The sequence below is a fragment of the Pteropus medius genome, unplaced genomic scaffold (assembly GCF_902729225.1).
Source record: "Pteropus medius unplaced genomic scaffold, Ma_sr-lr_union100, whole genome shotgun sequence".
Taxonomy (NCBI): domain Eukaryota; kingdom Metazoa; phylum Chordata; class Mammalia; order Chiroptera; family Pteropodidae; genus Pteropus; species Pteropus medius.
The window spans coordinates 116,372-128,827 of record NW_024349796.1 but is presented as its reverse complement, the minus strand read 5'-3'; the positions used below and the strand labels follow the sequence as shown (position 1 = coordinate 128,827).

Sequence of the window (12,456 nt, the reverse complement as noted above, 5' to 3'; positions counted from 1 at the left end):
CCAGACACTGGGAAATCTACTTGGGAAAAAAAACATTGCCCACACTAAACTCAATTTTTGAGACTATTAAAAAAATAAATAAATGATTATGGATAAATGTTTTTATGGCAATTGATAGGCAAGTGAAAAAGCTTGTGTCTCCAAGAATGAAACCAGAAACTCTATGAAAAAGACCTGGAGTTTATAATCTACAACTTGTTTGGTAGAAAATTTCATCAGAAAAACATTATTCAGCAGCAGCCCAACAGGGTAAAAGAACCGTTTCACGTGCGGGCTAACAAAGTACCTGGAGAGAGAGTTACCATAAAACATCCTTAAAAGTTCCCACAGTTTAGAAAGGGTGTTTCAGGATTTTTAAAGAAGTATTCTTATGTTTTACACTCATAGCTAGAAACTAGTTTAACATCAGGAAAATATCTTCAAAGCAATAAATGGAAGCGTCTGTCCATGTCTCTACTTAGATTCTACTCATGTCCCTCATTAAGATGCATTTCACCAATAAAGCCAAGCCCCTTTCCACCCTACTGTCACATGCCACCCAGGGCCAACAGTGACAAATGTGGAATGTGACTGACTCCCACAGCACAATGATTAAGAAACCACACAATTACAAGAGATCCCAGCCTTTCAAGTTTCCGAAACAAATCGCTCTCCTTGCAGATAAAGCATGGTCCAAAGATGCAACAAGGCTCAACTTCTAAGAGATGCCGATATAAATAACTCGCATATTTGTCACCATTCAGAAAACAGAAATGGGCACAGCCGAGCACTAACTCAGCATTTCGGTAACATTGAAAGAAAACCCAAGATCCAGGACAATCAAATCTGCCTCAGATACGGTCTCTCTGAACATAAACTCGCATTTCTCCCTTTCATCTCACTCTCAAACTCCATCAGAAGGAAGAGCTTCTGCATTTTACTGCTTCCACTGTCACATGTCAAAGGCTTCTTGTGGAACCTGTTCAAAGTAATGAAACGAAGAAGAAAATCTTCAAGTGCTCTCTCCTCCTCACTGGGCGCCCAAGCTCTGAGTTTCAAACACCTCCAAAGACTACAAATGCAGCTTGTTTCCTAAAGAATGCAGGAAGGAGAGGACAACAAATATTGACTGGGTACTTAGTATGACATGTTATTTGTTTGTGTGTGTGTGTGTGCATGTACACCTGTTTACAGAAAATAATTCATTTAACAGCTCTTTCTACTAATGAGGAAACCGAAGAATATGAAGAGATTTGTCCAGGTTTACTCAGCTAACCGGTGGCAGAGCTGGGGTTCAAATCTGCTTTGGCTTGGGTCGCCATAACAAAATATCACAGACCAGGGGGTTTAAACAGGAACTTAGTTCCCACAGGTCTGGAGGCTGGGGCTAGTAAGGGCTCCCCTCCGGGTCTGCAGAGAGCTCTGGTCTTTCTTCCTCTTATAAGGACGCTAATCCCATCACAGGTCCCCACCCTTATGACCTCATCGAAACCCAGCTCTTGATGTCATGGCATTGGGGGTCAGGACAAGGACATATGAATTTGGGAAGGGGACGCATTTAGTCTGTAACAAAATCCAAGCATCTTGGCCCCAGAACGCATATTCTTAATTGTTTGCTAGACTGCTAGACTGGAAGTAGAGGGAAACCAGGGATGCGAAGATACTAGAGAGACACAAGGAAGAAAAAAATACACTTAGAGAATGAATACACAATGAAAGTGAGCATAGCATCCCCAAGGACTGTACTAAGCTGACATTTTGTATTTCCCTATATAATGTTGTGGTAGCAGAGATCGAGCTAACTGTTTCCTGTAACAGTTGAAAGTTGTTCGCTTCCCTTCCCATAATAGGTAAGGGACTTTTCAGTGTCACAGCTGACTTGGCACAGACCATGGGCCCTGGTCGGTCACTCCCCTTATAGCCCGCCAACCAATCAAAATACACTTTCCTCATATAGAAAGAATATGCAAGTAGGATGTATATAAAAGGGAAGCCCCACTGCGATCGGGGCTCAGGCTTTGGATTTGAGTCCACTGGGCTGGTGCCGGCACCAATAAAGCCAATATATGCTGCTTCCTGCTTTATAGCCTTGGAGTCCCAGCTCTATCCTGTCCCGGCTCTCTGTCTCAGCATCCTGCAACACTCTGAGCAATTGATAACCGAGAAAAGAGACACAGAAAGTCCCAGGTCCTAAGCATCACAGGCTTTTTACAGGTATTCATGACCTGCTTTAGTTCAGGCTTAGCCTAGACTGCTTTTTCTATAAAAATATTGTTTATGTTTGTTTGGTTCAAACAAAAACAAGTAACACCATTAATTAATCATTTTTTTTAAATGGTCTTCCTCATTTAATTCACAGATATGAAAAAACCCATTTCATTTCTCTAAGTAATAGAATCAATAAGAAACTAAGGGATTTGTATGAAATGATACATAAAGCAAGAAATGAAATTTGTTAAATTTATATTTTCCAATGTTTTAATAACTCTAAAAACAAAACAACAGGCAGCCCCAAAAGTATTATGCGCGTATGCCGGTTGTGTTTGCATATGGTGCACATTCTCATTTCATTAGGTAGCGCAGATCCTCGTTCTGAAATCAGTTAACACACCGCAGAGAGCACCCAGCTGAGCATCACAGGGACAGCAGCACCTTCCCGTCCTGCTGAGGGGCAAAGCCCCTGGCTGCTTCATCCAAAGCCTCATCTCTCCACAGGAATGGAAATTCACTCCCTCTTTCTGGACCATGTTACACAACAATCAGTAACTACAGTTGCGGGGGATTCAAATCAGTGTTTATTTCCATCTCTCCAGATGCTAATAAAAAGATTTCATTATGAAAGATATTAGAATATGAATCTTGTTTGCCAAAAGCAATTCTCTTTTTAAGTACCTGTGAATTTAGGTGATTTCTTCCTACACAATTATGGATGAGGAATAAGGATGAGGCTTCTAGCTCTGAGCCCCTTTGAGGGAGGTTAGTGACAGATCAAGAGAACAGCAAGTGGATGCAGATGCCAAAGAGGAGTCCCAATGAACAAACTTCACTGGACTTTCTGGTCTACATCTGAAAGCTTGTTATTGTCCTTGGAAGATCCCCTTCACCACGTTTTTAAAATAAAAAGTGAAAAAACAATCATTAGGTTTAGAGATAAAAGAATAAAAATAACCGCAATTTTATTAGCTGTATCAACTATATTTCTGATGGAATATTAGGTGTTTACATAATTATATCGTTTAATTTCAAAACATATGATTTTGGTAAATCATGTTTAAACAGCCAGAAATTTCAACAAGAACGTAACTTAGCATTCATTGTCCATGGGCCCACAATACCAGGTGGCTTTAGACAAGACACACGTGAAGGAACAGCAGAACCCAGGCCACCCATACTCTGGGCTGGCCAATCCGAGAATAACAGGCTAGATGACTGGAATCAATCCCCGCACTGAGAACAGTTTAAAATGTTGGATAAAATATACTTATAAAATATCTTAAAGGCATCAAGGAACTGGCAGGATAGTAACTACCATGCTAAACAAGAAAAACTGGAGAAAAATGAGCTACGTCAGAAACTGCTTCAGTCCCTGGAGTATCTGCCCATCCTAACAAATCTGAACTTTCTACTGACAGCTTCGTGAGGCTGGAAGTGTGGGGGGCAAATATTAAAGCTCTGGGCCCACCCACAGTACAGATTCTGGACACCTCGCCCCTCCCCCAACAATAAACTGGGACTCAGAGGGCTACTCACGCAGGAAACAAACTCAGGGGGTAGATGAGCAGTGAGCAGTGCCTGAATCGAACACTCGAGCTTCATATAAGGCAACCTTAAACTTCACAGTGTCCCCAAGCTTTAGCACAAATTAGGGCAAACCCTCTCTGAAAGGCACCTCCTTCATTCTAGACTGGAAATTGTTCTTAACAATTGGAGTGGGATTTTTCAGAGGTGGCACACCACAGTTTCACCCTTCCCACCGAAAAATTGTTATAATCTGCGTGATAATTTAGAAGTTACCAGGCACATTCATGACCACATTCAAGCAGCATCGTCGTTCACTGTAACCTCTGATACACACACACACACACACACACACACACACACATTAATTATTTGAGGCTGCCTCACTTACATTTGCCCCATTAGTAAACTTAATCAAGAAACTGATCCCCTCTCCCCTTCCGCCATCAGTGACCCTGGACTCTATGGTGCTATCGTGGGAAGTAACCTGTGTTCGCCTGCGAGTCTGAGCGTGATGCGGTACCCACTCAGTGGACATGACGGCAAGGCCGAAATTACACCTTTGGCAACTATAACTCAAACTTTCACACTAATCACTCCAATGGGGCACTTTAAAATACAAGTGTTACAATGTAAATTCAACTCTAAGTTCTTCTAGTGTTAACAGGAAAGAAGAGAAACAGAGACAATAATTCCTGCCTTTTTTTTTTTTTTTTTGCAATATTATATATGCCTTGTTTTAGAGATACCGATGCTGGTTAACCAGTAGGAAAAGCACAATCTTGGAGAAGTAGCACATCAGAATGAACAGAACAGGACCGGTTAGCGAAAAGGGCTGGGTGCAATTCTGGTCCGGTCCATTACAGAGCTATGTGACCTTGAGAAATAAACTTGACCACTAAAAGTGCTCTTCTGTAAGATGACATTGGAGGTCTGGATAAATTGTGTGGCTGCTTCTACATCCATAAACAATGATGTTTATGCTTCTGTGGATTTCTCAGTGGAGGCATATCCTGATAGAAGTCGAGTTTATTCTAGAGGCCACAAGTGTTTCACATAAGTAAATCATGGTTCCAGACAACATACTGAGGCAGAACAAGACTTTTTTCACTGGAAGACACACTGCTTGCTTCTTCAGACTTTTAAGGTGGCCATTTTTTAGAAAACCATGTTCAGGGTTTCAAAGTGACTCAAGCAAGCTACACATCCTAATAGGATAAAGTTTATGCATAATTCTGTGTGACCCTTCAACTAGTGACATTCATACTATGTTATTGTTAGCACTGCATGTTAAGCTAGCAAATTTTTCAATGAACTCTCGTTGGCTTTACCACAGACACAGATGTCAGGCGGCCTCCTTTGTTCATAAGGTTCTCATTATTAACTCAGCCTGGGCTGAATATTTGACCGAAGGAAAGGACCATATCATTATTTTCAGATTTCATTCTATGATTTGACTAGGCTATATCTGCCAGCTTTAGAAACGCCAAGTACTTGGCGCCGGGCTCAGCGTCCTGTTCCATGACTACTACCCCCGATGCTTTAGCTAAGGAAGTCTCATCACCATCAAAACAGTTTAATAAAAACTTAAATTGTGATTAAGAGTTACTCATCAATTGACAGGGCATACCAAGCTTGTGCTGTTTATGAATTCTTCCACACAATATGTGAAGCCTAACAAATAGAATCCACATTCACAAAAGGGTAATAAGCTAGAAAGACAGTTAAATGTTTTCACGATTTATAAGGTCTGTGCTATACTTGAAACCACATTTCTTTAATAGGTAAACTGGCATTCCAGTAGATAATTCAATCTGCTTTAAATCTGTTCTAAGGCTCCGGACAGCTTAAGGGACATTCTGAATATAAATTTAATTCCTCTGTTCACCTTTGGGCAACATCTCTCCGCATAAATGTGATAAGAGGATATGGCATAGGAATGACTGTCAATTGCAGGGTAGAATTCAAGCATTAAAATATTGACACTAAAGCCACTTAGAAAATGTTAAAAATCACCCTAAATCCAAACATAAAAAATATTTTATAAGCCCAATTAAAGATATAAGTTAAAACAACAACATAAAAGAAATAACAAAAGGTCACTATGTTATTGCTTCCATGTGTCTGGATCACCAACAATAATATAAGTGAGCAAGAACACTTGGAAACTATCTTTGAAGGTTATTAGCAAAAATTAATTCAATCCTTCTATGTGTAAAAAAGCTCAGAGGTTTATACTATAGTGGTCCCAAATTACTAAAAGAAAAGGGACCAATTTTTCCATCCTAAAAAGTTACACATGGTAAATATGCTTTAGTGATTCTTTAAGCATCTCACAGTATCTTGGAACAGGAGGACTGGGAGTCCATGCCCCATCACCTGCCCAGTGTTTTAAAGACATCTAAGACAAATGATCATTCGGCCTATTGAACAATTTTGAGTTTTCATTTCATTACTTAATATGGCAATCCGGACTTCTATCTGACATCTTTAATCATAAGGACATTCTTAAAACAGCAACAAGCAAAACAAGCTTCCTTGTAATTCTTATTAGAAAATTTTAGGTTTACTTCCTCTTCTCTATGTAAGCTTATCCGACACTTGAGACTCAAGTCTCAACATAGATTTCTCTCCCGTGGACTCTCTTTTTCAGGTATTTTCAGTGGTTGAGGCACATCCCGCTATGCACCTCTCGCTACTGTTTATCAGTCACTCTGTGACCATGGCATCTGGAATTAAATACCTCAGATACAGTCTAGCTAGTTACAGAGCACAGTAGGAATAATACTACTTACGAATAAAAAATTTGAGTATTTATTAATGCAGACTAAATATATCACACGAGAATCAGGCTCTTAGCAAGATATAGAAATAACAGAAAAGCCACATTAATGGTAAATCTTCTAGTAACAGACATGGGAGAAAGTTGGTAACACAGGAAACGTACTAACATCATCATACACAGAAACTCTAAGTTTGAAATAATTTTACCACCAAACATCATATCCTTCAGCCCAAATTTCAATATTTAGAGATTGAATTTTTATTTTTATACTTACCATGTTGTATGTCTTTCATATCTAAATGAAGGCTGGACATTAATATCCCAACTGCTTGTGACCTTTTGTTGCTTAATAACTTGACAACCTGCCCAAGAAAGAAAAGGAGGAAGTATTAATTTGAATTCCAACAATATACTTAATAATGTTATTTTTAATCCTAAATGAAGAACAAATAAAGGCATTAAAGTATTCAAAAATTATTTGAAAGAGCTTTTGGATTTTTTATCATCTTCAAAATGTACCATCCTTCCTCTAGTATTCACTATCAGCCCTGATAAGTCATGCTATTTACCAGTATTTTAAGAGCCTGATCTGTCAACAGGGAAAATTTCTAATAGTTTAGGAAATTAGTTTGACCTCTGTAAAGTAACAATTACACATTTGATAATTCGCAGCCTGAGATTTAAAAAGTGTTCCTTTTTTAATGTGGAGTCTTGAAACACTTGTCGACAAGTGAAGGGCAAAATAAAGCACATACACAGAGAATGTAGTAGTTCAGATGGGTCTGACCACAAAATAGAAAATGTGCTTTGATCTAGGCCTTTTAGAAAGCTTGCTATTTTACTGGCAATCCCTCTCATTCTGTATTCAGTGCACACTCCAACTAATTAATAGAGGGATGTGAGCGTCCAACCCAAAGGGCCGTATCAGCTCAATCTCAAATCTGGCTTTCCGAAGCGTCCTGAACAGTCAAGCGACCCCACGAGTTTTCCTGAAACAGAGGTGGCCATACTGCTATCAAACAAACACATTTAAACTATGTTTTCCAGACCCTAACGTACCACTGATAGAACCCGCTTGGGAAGGAAGTAATTTCTATTTATCATCAGCATTTCGTTATAAATCTGCTTAGAAAAACACTGGAGAAAAAGAAAAAAGGTTACAGTCAAATTATCAGAAGTGACAGCTGCCCCGACAGCTGTCACATATGTTGACCTTGTCTTTCTTTTTGGTTTAAGTTGGGTCAATCAGGAAACTAATAAAATAATTGTGCCCAGCTGTCACACAAATTCACAGAGTCAAACAGTCTTCTTAATAGCAATAACAGCATTTTTGGTTCCCTAGTGGGATGGGAGTAGAGAATAATACAAATGACTTTCAGAAAAACAAACCACAAAAATTTCCAGTCACTTCTGAAAGCCTTCTGTGGAAAGGGAAAATACCCCATAAGTGGCAGTGCTTCCTCAAAAGAAAAAGACAACATATAGATTTTGATTCTTAATTTGCTCTTTAAACATTTTATTAAATTTCAGCTACCAAAAAACACCTTAGAACTTGAATAAGAATGAATTCATATGCCAAGTATTTCTATCAATGGTGTTATCCTCTTCAGAGGTGAAAAATAGAAACTTAGTATGAGAAAAACAGAAGACATGTATTTTGTCCTAAAAACACTTTCTAACTTCAGATCAGTGCAGTCTGGGCCCCCTCTGTGCAACCCTAACAAAACTGCTTTAATTACGTCCCTATCATTTTCTGATTCCTAAATGCAAAGGGCACATTTGAATCCATGTGTCATTTGACCTTCCCGCCGTGCTGACGGGTTGCTCAAATCTTAGAGAAACTCTACCCTGGGGCTCCTACGAGGCCTTCTCGGGCTTTTCCAAGGTGAATTACTCTCATTTCACCTTAAAAATTAGCATATTCCAGAGTTCTATTCTCATTGCTTTATTCTCTTCACTTTATGATCTGTAATTTCCCCTTCTATAGACAAACATGCTTGCACTTGGAAAAGTATTCTTTTAACTGATCTTCAGCTCCCTAACATCCTACCTTCCTAACAGATATTTCTCCTTAATTACCCCATAAGTCATTTGACATGTCTAAACCCAAACCTGTCATCAGTTCTACCCCCAAAATCTACCCAGCTTCTTCTCTTTTATTCCATATATTGAGGTAATGGCACCACCATTTTCCATTTACCTACCAAATTTAGACGTTGAGATTCTTACCTCTCTTTCACCTGCCTACTCCGTTCTGTAAACTAGTCCTGTCAACTGTAATTCCAGTCTATCTTTGAAATTCGTCTTTCTTCCTCAACTCTCTTGTCAGCTTTTACCTCTGTATTATGTCTTACATAAGTCAATGCAAAAAATTTCTAACTAGTCTTCCAAAATGTGATCCAGTGGTTATTAAAATGTGTTCCCTGGACCAGCAGGCATCACTATCACCTGAGAACTTACCAAAAACGCAAAATCTTGGGCCCCATCACAAACATACTAATCAGAATGTTTGGATGTAGTAAGCATCAATCTGCATTTTTAAAAGCCTTCCAAGTGATTCTAGAATCACTAATCAGTCTCATCTTTTCCTATCCATTCTCCAAGCTGATTTCCAAATGCCATCTCTTAAAGTGCCAATGTTTGTGTGTCACTTCCTCGCTTTTTAAACATGTGTCACTCGTGTAAGGGTTACTCTTTTTTTTTTTTGAAAAGTAATATAATTAGTGAATTTCATTTAAAAAGTCACAGACCGCTTCACAGTTCATACCTGAAACTTGATTTATAATTCAAATGAACTTGATTACAAACTGTATTTTACGTATAAATGCCTACGGATATAACTATACATCACATTCCAGAAGGCACGCATACAGGAGAGGACAGGTGTCTGAAAGGATGGACTCCACAGCTCCTGGAGTAACTCAACCTTTACACTAGGAACCACAGTCGGTATTCATCCTTTTTTAAACACACTAAATAATAAGAACCTGAAGCTATCAAACTAGAATCTTCTTAGAACCCAGTGACTACAAATGCAACGGGGTGGGGGCAAGAGCTGACTCTTACAAGATGACCTCAGAACCCTTAGCTGAAAAATGAAAAAGCAGAACTAACCAATTTGAAATCCACAAAATTAAAACATATAATCAGGAAACAAGGTTTATTTTCAATGATCTAAATTCAAATCAGAATCAGTTAATTGTATTAATAAGTTTTTACCTTAAACTCCCCCAGGAGGTGGTACCGTGTGGGGATTATGAGCAAGGACTCGAAAATAAAGCAGTATTTCTCAAATGTTAATGTGCACATAAATTATCTGGGATCTTTTTAAAATGCAGATTCTGATTCCTAGGTCTGGGTGGGGCTTTCTGGAAAAGCTATCCTCAACTCCTAAAGCCTCAGTTTCCTCATCTAAAAAATATAACAGCAGCATCAACTTCAAAAAGCTGTCGTGAATATTCAACATGATAATGCTCTTGACACTCTTAGCAATATGCCTAGCAAACAGTGTACTCATTACAATAATAATAACTATAGGAAGTTAAATACTTAGAAAAGCATTTTAAATGTTTTCTTAAAAATGAAATTTCTGTCCACTTTTCATTACTGAGTTTAATTTAATGAAAGAATTGATTATCTTTATTTCTTCCCATGTAATTTCCTAAGAAATTCAAACTCTCATTAGTTCAGAGTATTTTTCCAGTGGTTGCAAATGATTTCTTCATATATATCCTCTTCTCTGGCATCCTACATGACCAATGACACATCTGCTTTGAACAGGTGCAATATTAGGCCATGGAAGAGAATAAAACCTCTATTAAAATGCCTCCTAAACAATTTCCGTTTGTAACAGACCAGATTCCCTCTGTAGATTGTCCATTTAATCTGACACTCTGGAGCCTAATGGCAAGCTATAAATCTTAGCTAAAATTTTCCGTCCTGTTCTACATTCAGTTCTCTCTCCTCATACACATTCTTTGGCCTCTACATCTTTTTTTACATTGTCCTCTCTAACTTTTTATCCTTTCTACAATATCATTTCATCCATTTCTCTTCCTGAGGCAGGAAGAGAAATGGATGAAATATTTTTCATTGTCTTTAGATGGTTACTTTTCCAATTATTCCCCTGGATTCTCTCTTCTACTTCCTACCACCTAACCTATAAGCACCCTCTCCAGCTTTTATTTAAATTGCTTTTCTCTATAGTCCAATAAGCACATACACCGTCTTTTGAAAGGGCTCACATATTTGTTGTACGGATAGCTCACAGTCCTGAGCCACTGATCTGAGTCTTTACCTCCTGGGTACTTCTGTTTGGAGACCTTCCTTCCCTCTTCGACTCTACATGATCAAATTCTAAGCACAAAATAAGGGACCCTGTAGATGGTCTCATGTTTAAGAACTTATACCACAAAGTCTTGTTCATCTGTTGCTTTCAGTTTTATATCTCACATATGAGCAAAATCATATGGTTCTCAACTTTTTCTGTCTGATTCATTTCACTTAGCATGATAATCTCAAGATCCATTCATGTTGTAGCAAATGGCAGCATTTTATCTTTTCATATGGCTGAGTAACATTCCATTGTACATATGTACCACGTCTTCTCTGTTCATCTTTTTAGCAACATAATTTCTGAGCTATACCTGGGTATATGGTTAGTCCACTAATATAACATTTTTCACAGCCTACTTTATACCTGGGTATAGCCATGAGACCAAGTTAGAGACAATGGAAAGTAGGCAGCAACAACGCACAGCACTCAAAAAGTGCTTCCCACTTCCTCTTTCTTCCTCTTGGGCTCAAAGGCAAAACCATGGAAGTGAGCTGTCCTAAGCCACACTATACTCTGGCAGCACTGAAACAAGAGCTAGGAAATGGTCCCTGGATGACCTAGTGGAACAGAGCCACTCTTCCGTGTGGGTGCTCACCCACTCAGACGTTTCCATGAAAGAGGAAATTCACTTTCCATTTTATGTAAATCATAGTGGAGGCAGCCAAACCAATATTTTAACTAACACATCCACTAAGCACAGGCATTCTGCTAGACATTGGGGTAAATGCACAAAAGACTGAAGAGACAAACTCATCATCGTCTGTCCAACCAACTCTATCTCAGTCAGGGATACCACCGCCCCAGCCATCGCTATGGAAACCTTGGACTCATTCCTCCTCACTAAAAGAATTTATATAACTTGCCTCAGAGTCATATCAAGACATAGTAGAAAACTGATGTGAACTATATTTATTATGTCAGTAACCAAAACCACATTTAAATAATTATTTAATCGGTCCACAATGGTGTTCGTTAATTCAGAATTTTTTTTAAAAAGTATATATTTTATTTATGTCACATGGAATACTAGATAATTAAGCTGATGTATCAAAGAGCTCCACATTAAATACCTAATAAGCAAGTAACTTGAAGTTTCTTGTAGTTTCATACAATCTAGTAAAATCATGCAGTAAAGAAAGAAACTAAATAACATGCTCGTGGTCTAAATGCAGAATCATAACATGGGTTTTGCTTCCTAATTCCTGGTCGGGTTTTGTTTCCTAATTCCTGGTCACGAAGAGCACATTGCTTTCCTCTAAAATGGCTTGGCACAGCCTTGCTAAAAACTGAATATTAGATTAGAGGGGTAAGTGGCCAGATCCCATAAGGCAAATTCTTCTCTGAGTAAAGAAAGATAAAAGTCAACTATAGAGATTAGATAGAGGTAAATTCCAAAGCAGAATTATAGAATTAAAAATTGCTGTTTCTCACATTGTTATCAGAACACAAAGCAGTATATCAAGTAGCACACAATGCACTCAACAAGAAATAGATGCAAAAGGCAGCCAAGAACACTCTAATGAGAAAGGAACTAACCATATGAGCAAATATGAAATGGTGAAACCAAACTAAATAAGAAGCTCAAGAATGGAAAAGGATACAGAGAGGGTATAATTCC

The 12,456-nt window shown here is 38.5% G+C and overlaps 1 protein-coding gene across 1 annotated transcript in view; it reads right to left on the bottom strand.

The window, feature by feature from the left end:
- FMN2 (formin 2) overlaps nt 1-12,456 on the bottom strand; it is a 325,489-nt gene that overhangs the window by 205,753 nt on the left and 107,280 nt on the right. Inside the window, exon 10 of the mRNA XM_039883627.1 lies at nt 6,777-6,864. Coding sequence (XP_039739561.1) covers nt 6,777-6,864 — 88 coding nt within the window. The remainder of the gene's footprint in view (nt 1-6,776; nt 6,865-12,456) is intronic.